Here is a 22752-nt window from a genome sequence, read left to right as displayed (position 1 = left end):
CCCGTTGTTGGGGACAAGAGCATCCATCCCGCTGATCAACCAAATCGCGTTCCCGCTGCTCCCCGTGCCAGCCGCACCTGTCCCACCTGTCCCCTCCACCCCCGCCCGAGATACGGCCCGGACACTGGTGGTAGTTGTACCGTCCCCTCCCCACCCACGCCTGCTCGTGGGAATCATCACAAGTGGATCTGAGAAGGACAAAGGGTGAAGTTCAACTCTGGAGCGATTCCTCAAAGCCAGAGTGAACTCAGGTAACCAACCACCTACTCTGCACAGCAACACCCATCTCGGTTCACCTCACATGGATGTGAAATTCCGGAGGCATTCTAGCCCAGGCCCACGGGAAATTCTGCGTGTGACCTGATGAAACAGTCCAGCCCTGCGCTTTCCCTTCCCACAGCAATTTAAAGCCCCTTCAACCAGCAGCTTCTGTCGTTATTCAAGCACAGTACATCAGAAACTACTTTTCTCTGTCCGTTCCTGCAGCACCAACAGGACTTGACAAGTACATTCTGCTGTTCTCAAAGTAGCAAATTACAGTTTTATGGACTGTTAATGAGTATTTAAAACATTTTAGAAAGCTGAACTAATAGCTTTTTTCTCTCTCTCTCTGATGTCTCCCCCAGGATCCTGGCACTGGCTATTGGGGAGAAGACAGTTCCCTCTGGGAAAGACAATGCCTGTCCCACCAGTGTTCTCAGCTGTCACTACAAATAAGTCAGTAACAATCCTGGAGCATTTATTGGAAACCAAAGAATACCAGAATTGCCACTATCTCCTCTTGGACAAGGCAGAACTCTCAGGTTTTTCTGAAGTAAAATGACTCTACCTAACGATTGTGTAATTCATGGGGTAAACGTCTGAGCTAATTTTCAGATCGAGTTTCAGATTAGTTACTAGAAAGACAATGCGAGGAAACGGGAGCAACAGGCACAGATCTGTTCTTCAGCACAAGACGGCTCTGCCCAGAGCAATCTGCCACCACAGCTGAAGATACATTAACAGTTTATAAGTACCTATGACAAAGAGATATAAATTCTCAGTTGCATTTAGGTACATTTCAAAATTTTAAAAAGTTTTTACACACTTCCTTCTCTTTGGACTTCTTTAATTAAAAAGTATATAAATCCAGTTAGAAAATATTCTAAAACAAACCTCACAGAATGGCCATTCATTCTAAGTGCTGAAAACTAAAATTATTCTTAGAAAACTACTGTGTCTTTCTTAACTATTCACACCTACCACGTCAAACCTGAAATAATCAGCTCATGGATTTTCCATTTGCTTACAAACAAACAAACCCTGAACCAAGGTCAATAAAAATCCCAAACTACCAGAATACTCAGTTCCTCCAGATATTAATAACAGTCCATTAATATGTTCCTCTACCACTGAATCTCTGATGTGTGAACCTTCCTATAACATTCAGGGCATGAATCCAGAGACTACAGGAACAATCGATACTGAAGAGGATCAAAACACTCTTTTTCAAAGCTCTTTCAAATCCTTTGTAGTTTGAAAGTGCTTCCAGAATTCTGATAGAATTAACATGGCCGGACCAAACACCAACTGCAAGTCACGCCAACTCTGGTTCACTGAAATCTTTCTACAGGAAATACACTTTAATAATTTCTAAACTCACAGCCACTTAATATCAACATTCATTGCTACTAATTTCATCCTAGTGAGAGAAAACTGTTCTACAACACAGCTACAGCCACTCCAATGACCAACCAGTCTTGCAAAAGTCTCCTGGTTTTGTATTGGCATTTTTCACTTCAGAACAACGGTGATTAAATCCGTTACCGTGTAAGTAACGCTACAAGAAGGGAAAAGAGAACAATAAAAAATAGGCTTACAGTCTTGCGTTCTCCATTGCGACTAACCACACGGATGATTTCTCCTGTAGGAATACATTCAATCTGCAGTTCCATCTTTCCAAGGTAAGTTAGTAAATCTCTCTACTCTTTACGGAGAGTTCCGATTTCAAAGCACGGCAGCAGAACTCCCCAAGTACTCTGGGAGAAGACCTTGACTAACTGCAGTCTTTGGTTCAGAGCCCTGTTGTGAGAGGAAGAGATGAATCTCTTTGTATTTATACTAAGTGTAGGTGTGAGCTGGAACAACAATTAAGTTCAAGACTAGTTTCCACTAGTTACAATGTGTCAAGACAGTTCCAAGAAGCCTAAATTTATGTTGGTGTTTATTGCCACAAACTTTGTTGATGTTCCATTTTAGTCCCAGTGGACTTAGAAAAGTCAAGTCACTGCAGAGGCCATTTCATACGTATTAGCACGAAACAATCACAGGGCAGACTTTACAAATCTACTAAGAGGTTTTATGTAGAAAACATTCTTCATCTTCACTTTCAAGACACTTGGTTTAGAGACAGAGCAATAGAAAATACTGATTGCTCCACGGTAACTACAGGAAGTTCATCAAATTACTGCAGAACTAAATCATGATTAATTGAATCCTTGAGTAGCTAACTAATCATGACAGAGGAAATTGACTTGCACATGTTACTGCAAAAAAATTCCTACTATGAGAAAAATAATCTGGTGAACACTGGTTTAAGTGCAAACACAGAGCTTTACTCCTGCCACATCTTCCATTAATGCAGTATCCAGGACCCCCAACAGATGCAGATAAACCTGACAATGACTGAAGAAAAAAAGATCAGTCTAAATATCAGGAATTTTAAGATTTGCTGTTAGGGGAGAATTCCTTCTATCTTCTTGGAACAGCGAAATTAGAATTTTCAGCTCTACTGCAAACCAATTCCAGATGATACCAGTCGTCAAAAAAAACTACCTGGATGATAAGAGTAAAGAGTACCTGGTCATTCAAGAGCAGATACAGAGAGCACCTTTCTGTTCAGTAACTGAAAAGAAATGGCCTGTCGCTGTTCTGTGTTTTGTATCTGGAATTATTCTTGTACTTCCCTTAGCTGTTATAGACATGATTGTTCCAGTCCAACAATTGTTTCCTTGACCACTCACTTCCCAATATAAGGTTCTACTGAAAAAAAGATTTTATCACATTTAGAAAAACCATCACTGTCACTTCCCTAAACAAAACCACCCTACTCACTACCATGGAGCAATACCTAGACTATCTTATCTACCCTTCCTGTACAGAGAAATTACAAACATCAGTAGTCTAGAACATGAAGAGGGCTGTTTAACTGGAATGATTTCTGTCACACAGATACCAGAATTATGTGCAAAAAACTTCTGAAAATGGGCTACAAGTAAGTGAGAACAAGGGGAAGGGAAAGAAGGATTAAAAAAAGTAGAAAGAGGCTGAAGAAAAAAAAAAAACATATATAAAAGAGAGAAGAAAATAGAAGAGGGAAGAGAGGAACATGGTGGGGTCTCTGCGGAGACCAAGCAGTACACTTGAACACCACAGTTAGGGTGAGGTTTGTAGTTGATGAATGATGCTGAAACATTCCCTACTGGGGCTGATGTCTGTATTTGGTAACTGTCAGTATGGTTACAGGTTAAAATGTTTGCTATTGCATTTTTCGTCTTTTTGTGGTACTAGTACATTCTTATTTTCTGAATTTTTCCCACACCTCTGCGTTTCCTCTCACCAGTTTGCATTTCCAGATCTCATACTTCCCCTGACTTCACTGTTATCCTCCAGTGATTCTCCCAACCTTGGCTTCAAAAACTCCCACACAGGTTCTCTCGCTACTTTGTAGATTGCACACATGAGATGTTCTTACTTTTAATTGCAGAGACCTGGTAAGGGGAAGATGACAGTTCCTGTTTAATACAGGGAGGGGGGATGTACACACACATATACACGACTTTTCTTAAGTTGAAGCAACTGAACTGAATCTTTTTCTCTGTTCTCATTCAAGATTGGTATAAAGAAAAAAACAGGTGTAAGGAAACTAGGAGATTATCTGCTTAATGCATAAGTTAGAAAGTTAAATAACTATTGGTATTCAGGCAGTAATGAGCACCAGGCATTTTCTGATCTCTATATCTCAGTATTACAAAAGAAATCGCTTCATTTCAATCACTTTCAAATAGCAAATTCCTATATCCAGGGACAGAAAGGGCCACTGGAAATAATCCTGTTAGTAATGCAGAGTTCTCAAAAAAGCTATCGTTTCCTCTCTCAAGGAAAACCTAATTCAAGCTTTGTTCAACTGGCCTTTAACACTGCAGTACATTAATTAAGACAAGTTCATCTGAGTGTCACTTAGTGTCCAAGAGCAGAGAAGGAAATAGTGGTAGCAGAAACAATAGTCTTTATCAGAACGTATTTTTAGGGTCGAACAAACACGCAAGACATCTTAGAAATATTTCCTGTTTACAGAGAGCTGTACTATCTGTGTGCAGTGATACACTGCACATCCTGAGGTTAGTTAGGAATCAGAAATATAGGGAAGTTAAATAAGGCTATACTGGACAACATTCCTTGGTAGACATATTTCCTATTTTAAAATAAACTCTCTAACATCAGGAAATTATGAAAAGTTACCCTTAGATTGAAATTACGTGATAGCAAATTTATATGAAAAGATACAAAATTTAAAATAAGAAGTACAACGTAGCAGATCCTTCACAAAGACAAAAAAAAAGACATCTCAAATCACACTGTGAAAAAGTGAATTTAGAAGGACCTCTTCTTTAGAATTAAAAAAGTAATTTAAGCAGCTTGAGCATTTTTACAAGGAAAATATCAAAACCTCCTCACTGGGGACCGAGGGTCAGAAAATCCACATCCAAAGTCCATTTCATACTGGACTCATTTAAATGAGGGGAAAAAAAAATCAGATGAATCTGCTTTGTCCAAAAGAAAAACAGTATTTGTCCTTGCCCTTCTTTTGCAGTCCAAAGCCATACTGCATATGTTATGACTGACATGTTTCCACTGCATATGTTATGACTGACATGTTTCCACTCTAAAATATTGTTGTATCTGAACATTAAACATGACCAAACTTTCCAGGAGAAAGGTTACCATGCTCAAATTAATCCTCCCCACCCAAACCAATGTGTTCATTCTCAAATTAACAGAGGCCATGTAGAACACTTCAATGCTAGGATTTATTTTAGTGGTACACAAAAAGAAAACATATGAGTATAAAAACATTTCCAGTGATTATAACATCCAATGAAAGGTGTTTTTAAGAAAGATAAATTTCATCAGAAATTGCATCATTACAGGTCATGGAATAGTTTGAAAAGCTACCATAGGTAACAGTAGTAAACAAAAGTGCTACTGTGTGCATAATACTTAAGAAAGAAGTATACAGTTCTGTGCAGCATCCTACTAACACACAAGCAGATTCAATCACAGCTGCTGTGGGCATTTTCAGTGAAGTCCTGTGGTTCAAAGGATTAGTTTACAAAATGCAGCTTCTTTGTCCAGTGACTGAGAGGGTTATCAGCTCTCAAACAACATTAAGGATCTTGAGTTTCTTGTCCATGTACAGCAGCTGTATGGCTCCCCCTCTGAGCTGCTCATGAACAGCAGATGCACCCTGATTAGAAGAAACTGGATCTTGGTCCACAATAAATCGCCAGCTGTGGTCTGGAATTCAAAGAGCACCGTTCTTTGAGCTCTCCACAGAATCTCCTTGTACGGAGTATGGCAATACAGTTACACGAGTAAAATCAGAAACAGAGTACAACTCAAGAACTGAAAGCTCTTTGCAATTCCGTAGGGATTTGTCTGATGCCCTAATTGCCAAGAAAAGTCACAGATCTGAAAGATTTAGCGTAAAACAAATTCTTCTAACACTGGTACGAATGTGAAAACCGTTTCTAATATTGTTCCAAAGTGTAACAGGAATGTACAAACTGTAAACCTCAAGGCAGTTTTAACCCATGCAATGAACACAGCATCCTCTGAACCTGCCCTCGCTACTTCCAACTGGAAACAGTTCCCAACACCAACCATTAAGCTGAGATACAATTAAATAAAATGTAGAGAGGCAAAGTGTTCTTAATCCCAACTCTGCAACTATCTAACCAGTTAACCTAGGTTATAGTTTCCACAGTATACAAAGATGCCCGGATCCCAGAAGATTTTATACAGTGAGTGATACAAGCAAGTAACTGCAAAACAAAGGTCATATCAAAGTGATAACTTTCTATCTCAAGAGAATCCTGAAAAAACTAAGGATTTTTGAGAAAAAAAAAAAGCAAAAAGGAATCCATTCAGTTCTGAAGCAATATTCCAGCATAAACACACCAACTTCCTTTGCTTTGCTCTTCTACCTGAACCAGATTTTCTCTTTTCCATCCATAATCAACATGACAGGGGTTAGTAACTAACTTCACTTACCATACACAGTAGGTAGCTTGAAGCTGTGTGTATCTAGAACGTGGAAGACTCACAAGTGCTCTTTTCTGGCACTGCAGTCTGAGATTCTGTGGAATCTTGGTGCCTCTTCCAATCCTTTACAAACATCTCCATTTCCTCATCAAGAAACAAAACAATTTCTGAAGCTAACTACCTTTCAGGTTACATAATGTTTCTTGTTCCATCTCCACCCTCAAGTGCATAGGATACATTAAGGTCTAAGCATCTCTGGAGAAACAGAAATTTTGCAGGCCAATTGCTATAAATTGAAGAGATTTACAATTTTGGTAGCACAGATTATGCCATAGGAAAGAATCTGTAATTCCCCATCTGTAATTCTCATAATCTTTGTATTAACTGTAGCAATTATTATGTAGCAGGATGGTATCAGGGAAGTACTTAAATTTGGCTTTAGAATTCTAAATTCAATATGACAACAGAAAATAATTGGGGTTCATACCATCATCGTTAGCTCTTTGCCAACAAGTGCTTCATGAACTGTGGTCTGCTCATCTATGCTAAAGCACTTCTCAATTTAAGCAATTTCTTTCAGCAATTGTGGGATCCTGGGTAACTCCAAGCCAGGTACTAGTATAAAAGTGGTTTTATTTTACTTTTTTAAATCAGAGGGAGAAACACAATAGGCAAATTGCTAAATTGTTTTATAAAAGAAGAGTAAAAAAAAATAAGGAAAAGTGTGTTTGGATAAATGTATCTCAAACTGGAAAAATTAGAAATGGAAAACATTACAAACAGTTATCAGTAAGGCATGAAGAAAAGGGATCTACTTCCAAAGGAGAATTTACACACTCCAAAGATTTTGTTTTCAAGTGACTTGTCACCACACGTGTTTCCCAAAAGGCAATTAGCTGACATTTGAAAGTCAAATAAAATTTTAAAACAAGCTAACTACCTCTATCTAATAAATAACTTTTAAAATAAGTTCATTTAAACTCAAAATTTGGAAATCAATTACTAAGTGATTACAGCATAGTAAACACTGTATCATAAATAAAATATCCTCTACAAAAAAGGAGCAAGTCTAAAAACCTATTACAGATTGCAACTTACTAAGGTGAAATCATTGTATTAGAAGAGTCTATCACCTTAAAACATACAGCATTCATCAGGTGCTATTTTTATGGTTCTCATCCAGTGCAAGAGAGTTCCTCTCCCTGTAATAATAAAAATATCTGTTTCCACAATAAATTATCTTCTATGAGCTTACAAAGTTTCTGAACAACCCTACCTGTCTTACTTGCACTGTCTTACTCCATCTTCTAAGAGTAAAAACTTACAATCACTAAGACATAAAGAATCATTTGACTCCTGAATCTGGACCACTAAATGCTCTTTCTGCCTTCAGAACTCATTATGCGATTCCAGATTGTCAGGTTTCTGCATCCAACTGTTCTCTTCCTGTGTCGGATCCGTTTCTATTAATGTTCTGTTAGGCTGAATCTAGAAGACAGTAGTTAAAAAACAAATTAACACATTCAGAAACACTGTGTTGCTCTGTACCATCATTGCAACATTATATAACATCTTACATACTTGCTAGAAACTGGGAAAATTGAAGTGTTGCAGCTATGCAGCAATTATGAAATTAAAAAAAAAATCTAGTAAAAAAGCACTAAACATTGTGTCAGGCAAAAAGAAGGGCACACAGTGTGTCGTATCCACATACAACTGACAACCATCCTGCAAAGCTTGTGGTAGATATTAAGCTCAGAGATCACTGAAATACTGGACTCCACAATGTTTCTCTCCCATATAGAAATAAAAATATGAACAGTATCAATAAGATATACCAGCCAGCCCAGCAACTTTCCTTACTGTATCCCCTAAGGTAATGGAGTTTCATAGTCCCCTAAAACCCCTTCATCCAACAATAATGCAGAAATTCCACTTCAATCATTCTACAACACATTAGCACAGCATGGAAAGTTATACACAAACAAAACAACTGGGGCAAAAAGTGCTTGTGTAGAAGCAGCAATGCCTGGTCATTTCATCTACCCTGTGCAGGTGAAGTCATCCTTTCAGAAATTAAGCAAAGAAGCCTGTTAAACAAGTAACTTGAGTTCCAGTTGTCCTGTATTTCCTAAATTCAAGTAAATACACAGGAAGCACTTCTGTGCAAATGTATCACAGAAGGGAGCACAAAGAGCTCACTTACAACCTGTCAGAAACTTGGCTGCATTTAAGTTGAGTTCTCATCTTTACAGAAACTAGGAACCTAACTGACAGAGCCTGAAGTTCCAAAAACTAAAGCTAAGAGAGAGAAACCTGTCTTACTTCATTACAATGTGTTGCAAAATTAGCTACTTTTAGCATAACAGCAAATTCTTTTACGGGATGTTAGCCAGCACATAACCTTTTTGCAATTGCTCCTGCTGCCACCTCCCCCAGGATTAATACAGCTGCACACCCCTACGTTTAGATGCACACGAAAGCAAAAGAAATAAAAACCACATCAACGTTAATCACAGCTTCCAAATAAATTACCTGAAAAGGCTGGCTGATACCAACTATGGACTGCAAATTATTGCTATAATAACAAAGCAAAAATTCTCCTCCTACATCAGGTATTTCGGCAGCACTCATGTAAACCTGTCAACAAGAATAAGAGTAAGCAATGGGAAACTTCCACAGAGAAAGCAGTCTCTGACATTCAGTACATCATAAAAATTGGTATTTAGTATTTATAAGCAATTTTTTAAATGTAAGCTAATAAGGATGAGGACAGAAATAACTCATGAAACCATGTGAAAACTATGTCAGGAAGGAAAAGTGAATATCCTTCACCATGTTAGCAAGCTGACCTGGTTCAGTAACAAGTGAGAGGAAACCCAGAGCTGTTGTAAGGGAAGGGGCAAGGCCACACAAGCAGCAAGGAGGGACAGGAACTCCCTCCTGGTGGCAATAAACTGGTAAATGGAACAGCAGAGCAAACCCATCACCTCTGTTTTGTACTACCCTGAAGATCCTAAAGTTCCTGAACTGCAGCTCACAGAACCCTGATATAACAATGTTCATAGTGCTGCAATTTTTAAGTTAGTGATAGGAAAGCATGGTATCAGAGAAATTTTGAGATTCAGAATATTGATACAATACAATTTGGGCTCTTGTTGTAAACGTGATGCTAACTTACAAAATCTCTAACAAGAAATAACTGCTTTCCATTGTTGTCTGGAAAATCTCCTCCATCCTTGCACTCACTGTGCCTCCAAAATTAAATTTGAATTTCTGTTTGTTCAGATAAATACCTCTGGAAACAGATAATTTGTTTTCAATATAAGTTTTGTTTGTTTGTTTTAAAACACTTCAGGTAATCACTACTAGAAAGCTAGGACAGCAGTTTTTAAAGAGGGACCAAAACACTCAATAGCCAAAATGAAGAAAAGCCTAAGAAACTCTAATCTGTAGCTGTATTAGATATCTGGAACTAATTGGGTTAGTAACATTAGGGACTTACAACTGTAACAAAAATCACACAATAAATATTTAGGATACATTGAGCAACTTTGACAATCAGATAAAAAAAATGGTCAGTTATTTTTTCAGTGTCAGAAACTGACCAAAATATAAAATGGTAGGAGTTTTTAATGCAATTAAAGTCACTACAGGAATAAATGGCTTTTTCATCAATTCCCTTAAGCAGTATGATCACACCTGAGAAGGTGTGTTACACTAACTGAAAATTAATAAGAATTAGGAAGAGAGATTTTAAACAATAATATCACTCTCCATTAGCTTTGACTGGGAAAGAGGATACAGAACCCGTGAGAGGAAGGGGATAGGGAACAAAAAGACTGTGAATGCTACTCTGTGGAAAACTGCATTAGAAAGAAATATAATTGGCTTACTTGTTTACTGTCTTTGTTAGAAGAAATTTCATCATCTTCTACCCAAGCATAAGTAACATAGTCATTCACATGCCTGAAAGCCACCTGCAAAGAAAGATGCAAACCATCAGCCTTCTGAAGGAAACTAAAACCATACTACATAGAAAATCCAAAGTTGTGAGAGAGCTGTTTACTACTTCACTGAAGTAATTAAAACACTTTTAGGATCAAAAGATTTTGAGAGCATGCACAAATCTTGTGTTCCTGAGAGGGTGCAAGAGCCCTGTTCCCTTCTCCACTGACTTCCTTTTATTTTTGTTGGTTTTTCTTTGCTGTATAAATCTTTTAAACTGCAGACATTAGGGGAGGACAGTTCCTTTTCACAGCTTCTGCACCATTTTACTTAAATAAATCACCACATTATCTTAGCAGAGAATTTAAAGGGTGTGAAAAAGCTCACATGCTATGTAACTGAACTGTCAGCATGCAGAAACCAGCAGCAATCGAGGATACATGACTATTTCAAAGAGTTTTACACTGGCAAGAATGACAGCGGCCTGTGACAGAGGTTATCAACCACCTCCTCCAGTCATATTCATCACCTTCACTAAAGTAAAGAGCCACGATGTGGTAACATCACCTTGAAGAGTCCAATCCAGTCCCAAGCACTGCTTGGGAAATCAGGCACAGCAGAATAGCTGATTAGAACATCATGTTCCGCGCTCCACTCCCCCTCTGGATTTACTGTGATTAAAGGATCTGATACAAGAGGCTTCAACTGGACAAAAGAACAGAATTTAAAGTCAGTCAAGTCTGTCATTCTTTCAGTTCATTCTTTTCAGGTTATTCTCTACTACACCTGCTGTGGGACACTCAACTGAATGGAAATAACCTGAAAGCAGCTTGCTGCCTTCACTGTAATCGGAATGAAACAGAGATTATGACTTACAAAGTTTAGAAAACCAGCTTCTGTAAGGCAAGACTTAGTAAAACAAACTTTTTCTTAATGACATAACTGGGACAGCACCTGAAGCCCAAAAGTTCCTGTAACAGGTTTGTGATCGCTGATGCCATAGCTCATGTGACTGATATAGTTATTCAAAGTAACAGAAATTGTCTGTTCTTCAGAGAATTCGTCTTCCTTTGATGCATTCTGGCAGAGATTTTTCATTCTCCAAAGAATTCTATCAGTCCATGCTGGCTTTCTTTTCTTCTCACTGAAAAAGCATAAGATAAAAGTGAAATGAGAAGAAAAACAGTTGTCAAAAGCTAAGAATACTGTGCAAAATCTACTCAAAGTTGAAAGACTGTCAGATACATATTAATAAAAGAAGGCAATCACACCCAAGCTTCATTTTACAGCTCTGTTCAAAATGCTTTAAAACCGATGTTTCCTTAATTTGAACCCAACTACATTTACCACAGGTAAGTTTCACAGGTTTCTGAGAGAGGAGTAAAATGAAGGGGAAAAGGACATTTCAATGGGTTAGTCAGCTTCATGTGGGAAATGATACTTTCTCCTAAAACACTCCATAAAAACATGCAAGAACATTGAGATAATGCAGCAACTGCCCCATGCTTCAAATGTACAGTCATTCTGAGAAAAGGGGCATAAACTTAAGGAAAGAGTCTGAACACTGTTTGAAATTATTCAAAACATTTGAGAACAAGTTTCTTTTAACAAGAAAAAATGGACAAACTTAGGTAGCTTATACTAATCACAGGTGACACAGCAATGCTTTATTTAAAGCTCTTCTAACTTGTCCCAGCCTGTACTTCAAGTCTTTAAGCTATTGCTGTCTCATAATAAAAGGCTTTAAAAATTCCATAATCAAGAAAGTTGTGTCTGCAACCTGCAACTGTGCAACACATCAAACTGTAGTCATAATTCAGAGTTTCCTTTTATACCATATCAATAACAACAGAAGATAAGAGCCTTTCGTGGTTCTCTGTAGTGGAAGACTTAACAGCAACTCTCTGTATGGATGTATCACTTCAAATTGAAATGGAGAAAAGATCACACCCTATGGAAGAGGAATTAGAATGGACTGGATTGAATTATAAAAGTTAATGAGCAGGATGTGTAAGGAAAACTGTCAGTTTAATAACTCTGAATATCAAAATCATCTTAAACTAGAAATGTCATTTAGTTCAATATCCAACATACTTTTGTTTTACCCCTTCCCATACACAAGTCTGACTCACCTTGAATAAGGTGGGAAGATTTTAAATTACTAAGGGGCCATATCCCACTTACTCCAGTAATTATATAAACCGACAGAAATCTTTATGAGCTGCCATATGTCTGCTCTGCTGTGCAAGAAAAAACAGCTTAAGGTAATACACTCACTATCTTAGAAAAAATGGTGTATTAAACAAGACACAAAACCCCCAAATCCACATTGAAAAAGTATCAAAGATAACAAAATACCGTGTGCTACCCATAAAGCACACTTTTCAAGGGCTGAAGTCTACTGATCATCCCCCATCTGACCAAAATATCTCTGCTAGCTTTAACAGCAGAATGTACACTTCTTTAAATGAGCCAATACAGACTATTAGGTTACGAATCATTCTTTGAATGTCTAGGTTTGGATTATTATAAGTAATTTTTGTTAACTGGATTTATTGATGGTCCTATTTTATCTCTTCACACTCAATTAGGGAGCAAAGTGTCTTTGGATCCAAATGAATAAATTTCCAATATTAAGTGCAACAGCAGAGTAGATAACACTACAGCTTTCAGACAGGTTCAGAAAATCCCTGAAGAAAATCAGCTGTCATCTGATTTTCAAATATTTCACAAAAATCAAATCAAAAGCTCGGGAAGGAGCATTGTTTTGATTCTGAAATATTTACAAATCTATGAAATCCAGAAAGTTCTCTTCTTACTTAAACCAAAACAGGGACTTCTGCTCTCTGGAAGTAAAGAAAAAAATCAGTACAAAACCCCTGACAGGAACTCAGGCTTCTGTTGAAACATAAGACTAACGTTTAACAACAAACTTTAGTGTCAAGAGAAAAACTTTGGAAACTTAAGCTACTTCATTTTCAACTTACAATAGTTTATAAAGACACATTTACATTAATTTTCAAATACCAGCAGTATCAAATGGAATGCTTAAATAGAGAAGGCAAACAAAAATCACAATTACTTTATCCTTTTGCTCATTTCTGAGGACCAACGGGCACTTTTAGTATTAAAGAACAAAAAAGAAGTGGCTTAAACAAGCACTCGTTTCTTCTGTTAATCTAGTCTTTCTAAATAGAAAGCTCAGTTGTTTCACTACTTTCCTCATGCAATCAGCACTCAAGCTTCTTCAGCCAGAAATATTCATTTATTCAGATCTGATGACTGAATGAGCCTAACAGAATAGCTCCATAGCCCCAGTTAACCAGTGCACTCAGGAAATTCAAGTTTACTTACTAAAATTTAGTCAAGCACCACATTCACTCTAATATTCTATGTCTAAACTGATCTTTTTATGCTTTTACCTCGTATCATATACCTCCGAATAAAGGTCAAACTTGTAGGTGGGTTTAAACTGCAGAGGACCCTCTATGAAATCCTGAAGAAATGCTTCCTTCTTTTTTGCCATATTTAACTGCAGAAATAAAAAGTAACTTTTAAAGATTATGTTTAAAAATCAGAGCTTAAAGGGCAATTGGGCAAGGAGATCAGAATTCAACATCTAAGCCAGTACAACATATTTGAAAAGGTAAATTCAGAAGTGCCTCTTTGTTACTGCCAGAACTCTTGACACAATCTAGAAGTTTTGTAGTTCTACTCAAAACAAATTCCAGAATAAGCTTCCCTTAAAAATAATACTTGGGAGAAGAAAAAAGGAGAAGAAATTAAGGTTAGGAACAATTCACAAGCCACTAAGTTCAAAGAAAGCTTCAGTCACACATAAGCACTGTAAGCAAAACAGTGCTAAGAAACGAAACAAAAGCAGAGAAAGTTTGCAGTTAACTGGAGCTTATGACTGAGAAGTGAACAGCCAGATCTCACAACTACTCTGAATTTGTGCTCTTTAATAGAAATCAGAAACTCAAGAGGTAACCTTAACTACTGTGTTGTGTCTGTATGCATTAAAACCAAAACAAAATAAACAAACCGACCCCCCAAACAGATTAAGACAACACACCTGGTCCTTCTCCCACAGCAGATTGTAACGCTTGTTATTTATTGACTCTCGTACAAAATGTATGCCAAAGTCTGCTATCCGGAAGTTCAGATCTCCAAACCAGAAGAGAACACTTAATAAAAGAAGAAAAAAACAAAACAAGAAAGATTTATAGGAACCCATTAACACAAGGGAAGAATTCAATAGAATATAAGCCATTACGCTAATTAGGTGTTCTAATCACTTACATTACTTAATCTAAACAGCTTAAACACAAACATTAAGTAGTACCAGATAAGCTTCCATAGGGATAACCTGCTGCTAAAGAAAAAATTCAAAGGAATTGAAATAGTAAATTAAGTCCCTTGCATTCTTGCCACTTGCTCGTTACTGCCTGGGTATTAACTTCTAAAGCTCTCCAGCACATTACACGTGCAGAATATATGTTAACAAATTTAGTGTAATTCAAAACTGGAAGAGAACAGTCTTGCAAAATAGACCTCAATCTTTCAGGTTATCTTCTCCTCCCAGGATTCAGGGTCAAGGCTGAAAAGACATTTAAAATAAAAACAATGGACCAAAACTCCAAAATCAAAACCCTTCAGTGGCACGCGTTTACCATGTAACAGATACAACCAAACCAGACAGAACAGGGTCTGAACAACTCACTCATGATCCAAGGTACTTGGAATATTCTCTCCTTCAAACTGCATTTCCAGAATTTTCTCAAAGTCATCCAACCGCTGCTCTGTGTTCTCCATGTGAGCTGGCAAGTGGCAGTTCATGAAACAAATTGTATGACCATAGAGGGACATGCGAATGGTGACTCCTCCTTTGTTCCCCTGGTATGGAAGATGAACAACATTCTCTGAAACATCTGCAAACATAACTAGTAACACACCACCTATGAATTTTTAAATCTTGCTATGTAGATTTAAATGAACACAATTTCTTCCAACATAAGTTGTTGTACATCAGCTAATAAAGTGGTAAAATTATGGTCTGTGCTGCACACTTGCATACAAGGTTTAAACTAGTGAGTCTCACTGCTTGTTAGTTTATTCATTTTTAAGTAAACCAATTATCTTCTCTGCCACCATGGAACCATTTAGAGGCACACACCACCATAAGCACAAGTAACGGAGGCAATCAAGTCTCAGATACTTCCTTACCCAGTATCCATACAGGCCTGTGCGCGTGTAGTGGGTATGAACGTCCCGTATGAAAGGAAGGTGGACATGCTTCACAAAGATCAGGAGTAGCAATCCCTGCATGCGAACGGAGGAGAGCTGGAAGAGATATGAAAAGGGGAATGGTCATTTCCAAGGAGGCATTAGGAATTCCTTAGGTCGACTTCACAAGCACTTTTAGGTGAAGAACACCAGAGCAGAAGCCCTCAAAAGATCATCTAGTCCAATCCCCCTGCCAGAGCAGGAACCTTTTAGGTGAAGAACACCAGAGCAGAAGTCATGCAATTCCCTTGCCAAGCCTGGCTTCGGTGCTGTGACACAGTAAATGCCAATGCATTTCAGCGCTGTGAAGAACACATTCTTACAGCAGACTTGCTTATAAACAATTTTGATTAATCTCTCAACTAATTAACATTAGTTGTGACATTGGATCAGAAATCTGAAGTTGACCCCAAAATGTGTATTTGCCCAAACATCTTTAAAGACCTTACTTCTGCCTCACCAGCCTCTTGTTTCTACCTTTAAGTATCCTGCTCATGAGGAACCAAATCCTTGATTTGTCACCTATAATCTTAACAGCTCCAACAGGAGCAAATTTTTCAAACTGAAACATCCTTCAGCTTATAACTACAGTTCCTCCTAGGCATTTGCAAAAACAATGAGCTGCAAACAGCAGTAACTCTTGTCCACAATGCCTGTAAAAACTGATTTACTGAACCCTTCCAAAACAAAGATATTTAGGGAGCACGTAAGACACTGTTTAAGCTTTCAGATACTGTGTTTTTTTGTGGTTTGGGGTTTTTTTGTGTGTGTGTAAATAGTCTAATAAAGATGTTCTTCATTAAGAATTTATGAACTCTATAATATTCCTGGCATGAGACACAAAATTCATTGTAAGTATTTGTTTTAATGATAATGATTCAATTTAAAATACAGACATTGAAAAATATTAATTGTAGTTCAGTTTGATGCTGGATGAACTTAGAGAAAGGCTACTTTAGAATAAAACCTGATATTAAGGTTTGTGTACTCCTCCAGCTGGAGTATTGGAGAAATACACAAACTCAGCCCAAAATTTAAAACATAATTCCTCCGTTCTTTGCCTCCACATCTACATAATCAAATTATTTCAGAATATGTTAATGTTTTCATTGTCCTTGAACACAACAAAATACTAAGCAGAGTATTGAAATGATGGATCTCAATTATTAGATGATGCATAAATATTTGTATCTGACCAGACACTGGATTCTCCTTTCTATAATTATGTTCAGGAGATATTGAGATCTTGCAGTCTCTTTATTTGCTACATTTCATCCTGCCATGGGCCAGTCCCCAGACATTTCTCAAGATCCATATGAAACCTCTCTGTAGCTCTAGAACATCAAAACACAACGGAACCCTCCTTGGCTGATAGTGCCAAATCAAGCAAAGACCTTTCATAGAGGGGACATCAAAACACAACGGAACCCTCCTTGGCTGATCAAATCAAGCAAAGACCTTTCATAGAGGGGATGTGATTCTGTTGATGGTGAAAGAATTGACTGACCCCAACCAACCTAAGACTCTGAAAATGGAGCCTGTTATTGAAGGCACAGAACGCCCCAGGGATGACAACTACCTCTCTACACCCAACCTTGTCACAGGTCAGCAAACAAGAGGTAACTTTTCTTCTCTAACAACAGCCTCTCTTCCTCAGCCAACTTCCCAGATAAGTCCTCACATAAGCTCTCCCAGCTGCTTGTTTTGATTCTGACCTGGCCTGACAGTCCTCTCTTGTTATTAGAGCCAATCAAGCTGCTGAAAACCATTAGGTGGCAGCAGCCATTCATTAGTGTGTCCAAAGTGCCACATTTATAAATCAGAATTCAAAATCAACCATGCATACCACGAGGAATTCTTTTTAACTGTCTGTACACAGGGCCTGAATGTCAGCCCACAGCCAGATTCTGCATGTTTATCAGCAAGGACTTACACCAGAATGAGCGATGGTTTTTATAATTCCCAATGGGTCTTTTGTTTTGTTCAGTTACAGCTAAAAGAACGACACAACTACTGAGTCTGATTCGCACACAGATAATATAAACATCTCAGCAAACTCACCCTGAAATAATGCTTGATTTAGAAAACCAATACAACATTCAAAAGGCTTTTAATATCTCTTTATTAGAGAAATTCGGGATATCTTCCTATGTTTACTGTTTGTATCATTAAAATAGCTGGTACTTCGGCTGATCTTACGCTCCGAATAGTACCAAAAATCATAGAATGGAATCATAGAATCATAGAATGGTTTGGGTTGGGAGGGACCTTAAAGCTCATCCAGTTCCAACCCCCCTGCCATCAGCAGGGACACCTTCCACTAGACCAGGTTGCCCAAAGCCTCATCCAGCCTGGCCTTCAACACTTCCAGGGAGGGGGCATTTACAACTTCCTTGGGCAAATCTTGTCATTTAAACTATGACAAAATATTCTAGGTCTTTAATCAAAAATAAAGTCCTCAGAGAAATATATATACCCACTAAAATCCTGTTTTACATACATATGCAATATATTTTAACCTGCAAACAAGTTGGGGTGAAAAAAAAGAAAAAGAAACCTTACCAATCTTAACTAAAATCACTGCCATTGCTTGGGACATTTACAGTGAAAGCAGGTACTTAAGCAGACTACATTAGAAGCATCACAATACAGTTCCCCAATATTGCACAGAGCAAAAAAATTTTCTACAAACAAGAGAGAGATAGAGATATTGCAGCCACAAGAAATATGCTGTTGAGTGTTAAGTTTACATTACATTTAATTTTAATTACTTTGTTACTCTGTTTCTTGATAATGTATTATTACCACAAGAATATTTTTCTATCCATCACATGGTTCTGCAGCACTTACACGGGTCGTTGCCAATAGCTCTGAACAACTTGTTGTTTGTCATCTGAGCTGCAAAAGCATAAAAAGTGCCTAACTATTCCAAATGAGAAATTAAAAACCATATGTCCAATTTTTACTGCTAAAATTAAGGACATTATTAATAGAGAAAAAATAAAATTGCCTTATCGACAAACCAGGAAAACACAAGTGAGAGGAAGAATCACTTCTACATACACGTACCCGTGGAAGTTACTGACACCTGCAAAAAACACCATCAATTTATCTTTCATGGAGAGTTTGAGGGGAAAAAAGGAGCTAGAGAAGACATTTTCCTTCACTGCCATGACACTTAAAGGATGCAAACAATTACCTTCATATATCCCAATGGAGACAATACAGCCATGAAAAAAATGCTCCACGGATCATCAAATGCCAAGTCAGAGAGAAAATTTGTGATTCTTGAGTTCACCTCCTGTAAGCTGAATACATCAAGATTACTTGCACTGTATCACCTGGTTTTGACAGAATTCACATAACATTTTCAGAACACAGACCACAACATCCGAACAGACCTCCCTCAGCCTGTCAGAAAGTTCTTACTGCTGCTCAGTTTCCCATTTACAAGCAGTTTAAGCCATCCACAGGTCTAACACTGAGAAAAGCAAAGTTACAGGAGTTTATATACACCTGAAGACAGAGTTTAAGACAATGCTAGACTCAAGATATGTTATGACAAATAACCCGACTGCCAGGTCTTTAAAATTTTAAGAAAGTTTGGGAAACACAATGGCAAATTGTGCCTAATAAGCTTAAACTAATTTCTTTTCAGCATGCTGAATCTTGGATAACTTTCATATCAAAATGAATATGCCTCTATGTTCCAACAAAGAAAACAGCAGCCAAAAACTTTGTGTGTGTTTAGAAAAAAGATATTCCATATTTTGTCACAAAACAACAGCAGAAAGGAAAGAAGATTCTCTTGCTGTAAATCATGTCTGTTCTAAGTCACTAACTCCAGCCTTCACCTTTCATTATCAATAATGTTAAAGCACCTCCTAGGCAGTGATTCACATTGCACAGCCCTCCCAAATCAGACAGTAAGCTGTTAAGACTTAACAGTTTTGCAATAAACTTACAAAGCAAGTTCTCTAACATATACTTACCCTATAACATACATATCCATAGTTGGGCCCAGTGAATTAAGCTGAAGTAAACTAGTGACATCAGGAGGTGGAGAAGCTGTGCCAACATTCCAGGTAACTATGTGTAATCTACAAATAAACAAAAATCACACAAAACCAACATTAAGATCGAAACAAGAACAGGTAGCTGACCCTGAGAGCATCTGATTTCCCCACAGAATTTCTATCTGCAGAAAACAAAGATTTTCTATCACTTTTCATCAATCAGAAATCTATTTATTAACTAGCATTAAAAAAAAAAAAAACCCACACACCCAAAACAAACACAATCAACTAGAAGGAACAAAACCTGAATTCTTGCCACTTATCCTTCAGCTTTTTTCCCCAGATAAGGAAAGCTTCATCTAGAGTGCGAGACACTTCTTCATGAATTTCATCATCTGAGCTGATGTCCTCTACACAAGCCATAAGCTGGGCTACTCGCTGACGGAGCTGGAAGCGGCCAATGGAGCCTGTGCTGCCGAGACTCGCAGACCGGCTGCGCAAGTTGTGCAGGTTTTCTAAATCATTTAGGGAAAGGGATGTCGAATCTTGAAACGAATCTTCGCTACTGAAGGATGCCATTTGCTCAAAAGAAAAGAACTACACTCTGAAGGATTAGTCCATTAAAATCCTAAGTATAAAAGAAACAGATGGCTAAGGGTCTTCCTGATCAAGTTTTCACTTGTCTGAAATTCACCATCGCTTCTAATGCAGAAGGACAAGTGTAGATGCAGCAACGCTGGAAAAAAACTGTAGCTCTCCCACCACACTGAAGGGGTTGTTACAAAAGCTGGAATCACATCCTACCTCACACAGTGAATTGTTTCTTCATAATAGATTTAATGTGGTTAATTCCGTAAGCTCAAGATTTAAAAGAATTTATTGCTGATTAGAATCAATCATGTGCCTCTGTCCGTAGGCCAGCAGAAATGAGATCTCCAGCTCCCAAACATATAAATACACAGTTCTAACCAAAAATCAAGGAAAGCTACTGCTCCTCTGGAGCACTGTCAGAAACATTCGTGTGCCAGAGGTCTTGTCTATTGTTTCTTTGTAAAATGGTCATTTCAACAGCAGAGCTTCTAAAAAGGGATTCAGTTTACCATCAGTCTTGTTACATGTCAGAAAGACATAAAAAATAGTGAGTGGTTAATTTTTCATCCATCTTAGGTTCCTACAAGGACCTTATAAACACTGACAGTTAAAATAGTGAATCCCACCAATACACCCATTATTAGGGTCATATTTTTATCCCACAATCAACTGCCTGCTCAAGGTGACACCCAATGTATGTGGAAAAGCTGGAAAGCGACCTTGCATACCAGACTAATTCAATGATCCATAATTTCTGTCACCACTAGTTTCTCTTTGTCAGACTTCATTGAAGTCAGCCAAAAGCTATTCTAGAACAAATTTCTAGGGAAAAAAAAAAAAAGCTATGTATGCTGCAGATCTAATTCTGCCATCAGAGATGTAGCACTCTCTGGGGAACTCTCTCCAGTTACTAATTTCATAAGACAATTACCTGATTAAACAAAACTGAAATAATATTGAAGTCACCAATCATTACTGATGGAAATGAAAATTCCTCAAAAGTGCCCAGTATGCACACTACTGATAAGAACACAGCAAAGCCTGCAGGGCTAGAATATACACCAAAAGAAAAAAGCACTTGCAAAAATTTCAAGAACATCCTTAATAATTCAGTCTCACTGCAGGTTATGACTATTTCTGCAAGGAAAACTTCATAGCGACGAAAAGTAAATAACTGCAAAATAGTGAGGAAAAGCAAATATCTGCAAAATAGTGAGGAAAAAGCAAATATCTACAAAATAGTGAGGAAAAGCAAATATCTGCAAAATAGTGAGGAAAAGCAAATATCTGCAAAATAGTGAGGAAAAAGCAAATATCTGCAAAATAGTGAGGAAAAAGCAAATATCTACAAAATAGTGAGGAAAAGCAAATATCTGCAAAATAGTTAGGAAAAGCAAATATCTGCAAAATAGTGAGGAAAAAGCAAATATCTGCAAAATAGTGAGGAAAAGCAAATATCTTCAAAGCAAATAACCTGCAACATTATGCAGCCCCAAAGCTCTGCTGATGCTCCTGATGACTGCACAAGGCCATACAAGTATTGTCCACAGCAAGGAGGGGAGACTGGAGTGACACCAATTTTTATCTGATGCCACAAAGAGCTGTCACCAAAGGCAGGAGGACACTGCTCAAACTCTTCAGGAAGCTCTCAGTGCCACTAGAGAACAGTCTCGAGTTCACTTTCTGCAAACGCATTCCTAAACACGAGCAAACTACTGGAGACATTATTTAGTGTCACTAATGCTCAAAATGATTCGATAGCAAAGAACTTTTTATGGTCATAGTGTTTATAATACTGCATTAAGGTGAATTTTAAGATCTTTGAGTAAATATTAGTATTTGCTTGTGTTTTGGTGGGTTTTTTTTAAATTTTCCTGTTACAGACAGCTACTCAACTCCCCTTTAAGCAGATTTCTCCAGCAAACCAACCCACAGTGACACCAAAACTTGTCACCACAGAAGACACAACCTGCAGGAGTAATGTAAAAACACCGTAAAAGCACAAGCTAAAGGTTTATTCAGGCTCCTTCCTCACGAAAAACGACAAATTTGAGGCACTAGATACGTTAATAGCAAGTGCAGTAGATCTTGCCCTCGTTAAACCCAAGTAGGTCTCTTCAAAGTCCCAAGGTCCCAAACAATACTCAATAAACCCCCCCGAAACCTCTCCAGCACCAAATCAGAAAATCAGCTTTTCTCCTCTATTTCATACGACGACGTAACATCGCCAATTAGTGTAACTCCCGGTTAATGAGCACAAACACAAGTTTCTCTAATTCCCAGCTCATTACGTAACGACTTAGCTACTTTTCCCTCGTCCTGGGCAAAGCCGCCCTCAGCCCCTCGCCTCACGCCGAGCCGCCCTCAGCCCCTCGCTCACCTCAGCTCCCTCACGCCGCCGCGCTCCGCCGGGCCCGCAGGCTCCATGTCCCCACCGCCACCGTCACCACAACCAGGCTCCCAGGCAGGAAGCGCTACCAAGGGGCCAGCGGAGGCCCCAGCCTCGCTCGCCCGCCCGCCCCGCGGCCTCCTCGCTCCCCTCAGCTCTGAGGCGGCCGGTGCCGGCAGCGCTCCGCGCCCATTGGCGCGCGTGACGGAGGCGGGAAGG

General features: G+C 38.3%; 1 protein-coding gene across 2 annotated transcripts; it reads right to left on the bottom strand.

The window, feature by feature from the left end:
• Window positions 1-5563: 5563 nt before the first annotated feature.
• INPP5K (inositol polyphosphate-5-phosphatase K) lies at window positions 5564-22547 on the bottom strand. 2 transcript variants are annotated; one of them, XM_029086992.1, is made up of 13 exons: window positions 19858-20132; window positions 19530-19637; window positions 18737-18845; window positions 15478-15594; window positions 14975-15147; window positions 14327-14438; window positions 13674-13783; window positions 11206-11395; window positions 10819-10956; window positions 10200-10283; window positions 8839-8943; window positions 7709-7791; window positions 5564-5603 (listed from the first exon to the last, which is right to left on the bottom strand). In XM_029086992.1, exons 1-13 carry the CDS (start codon window positions 20130-20132, stop codon window positions 5564-5566), a joined length of 1644 nt encoding a protein of 547 aa, XP_028942825.1. The 2 variants fall into 2 exon arrangements, with proteins under 2 accessions (XP_028942825.1, XP_010174329.2); XM_010176027.2 differs by lacking the exons at window positions 5564-5603; window positions 19858-20132 and adding an exon at window positions 22525-22547 and having other exon boundaries at window positions 7693-7791.
• Window positions 22548-22752: the final 205 nt, after the last annotated feature.

The sequence above is a fragment of the Antrostomus carolinensis genome, unplaced genomic scaffold, assembly GCF_000700745.2.
Source record: "Antrostomus carolinensis isolate BGI_N321 unplaced genomic scaffold, ASM70074v2 scaffold36469, whole genome shotgun sequence".
In the NCBI taxonomy this organism is placed as follows: Eukaryota; Metazoa; Chordata; class Aves; order Caprimulgiformes; family Caprimulgidae; genus Antrostomus; species Antrostomus carolinensis.
This window is presented reverse-complemented; position numbering and strand designations above follow the sequence as displayed.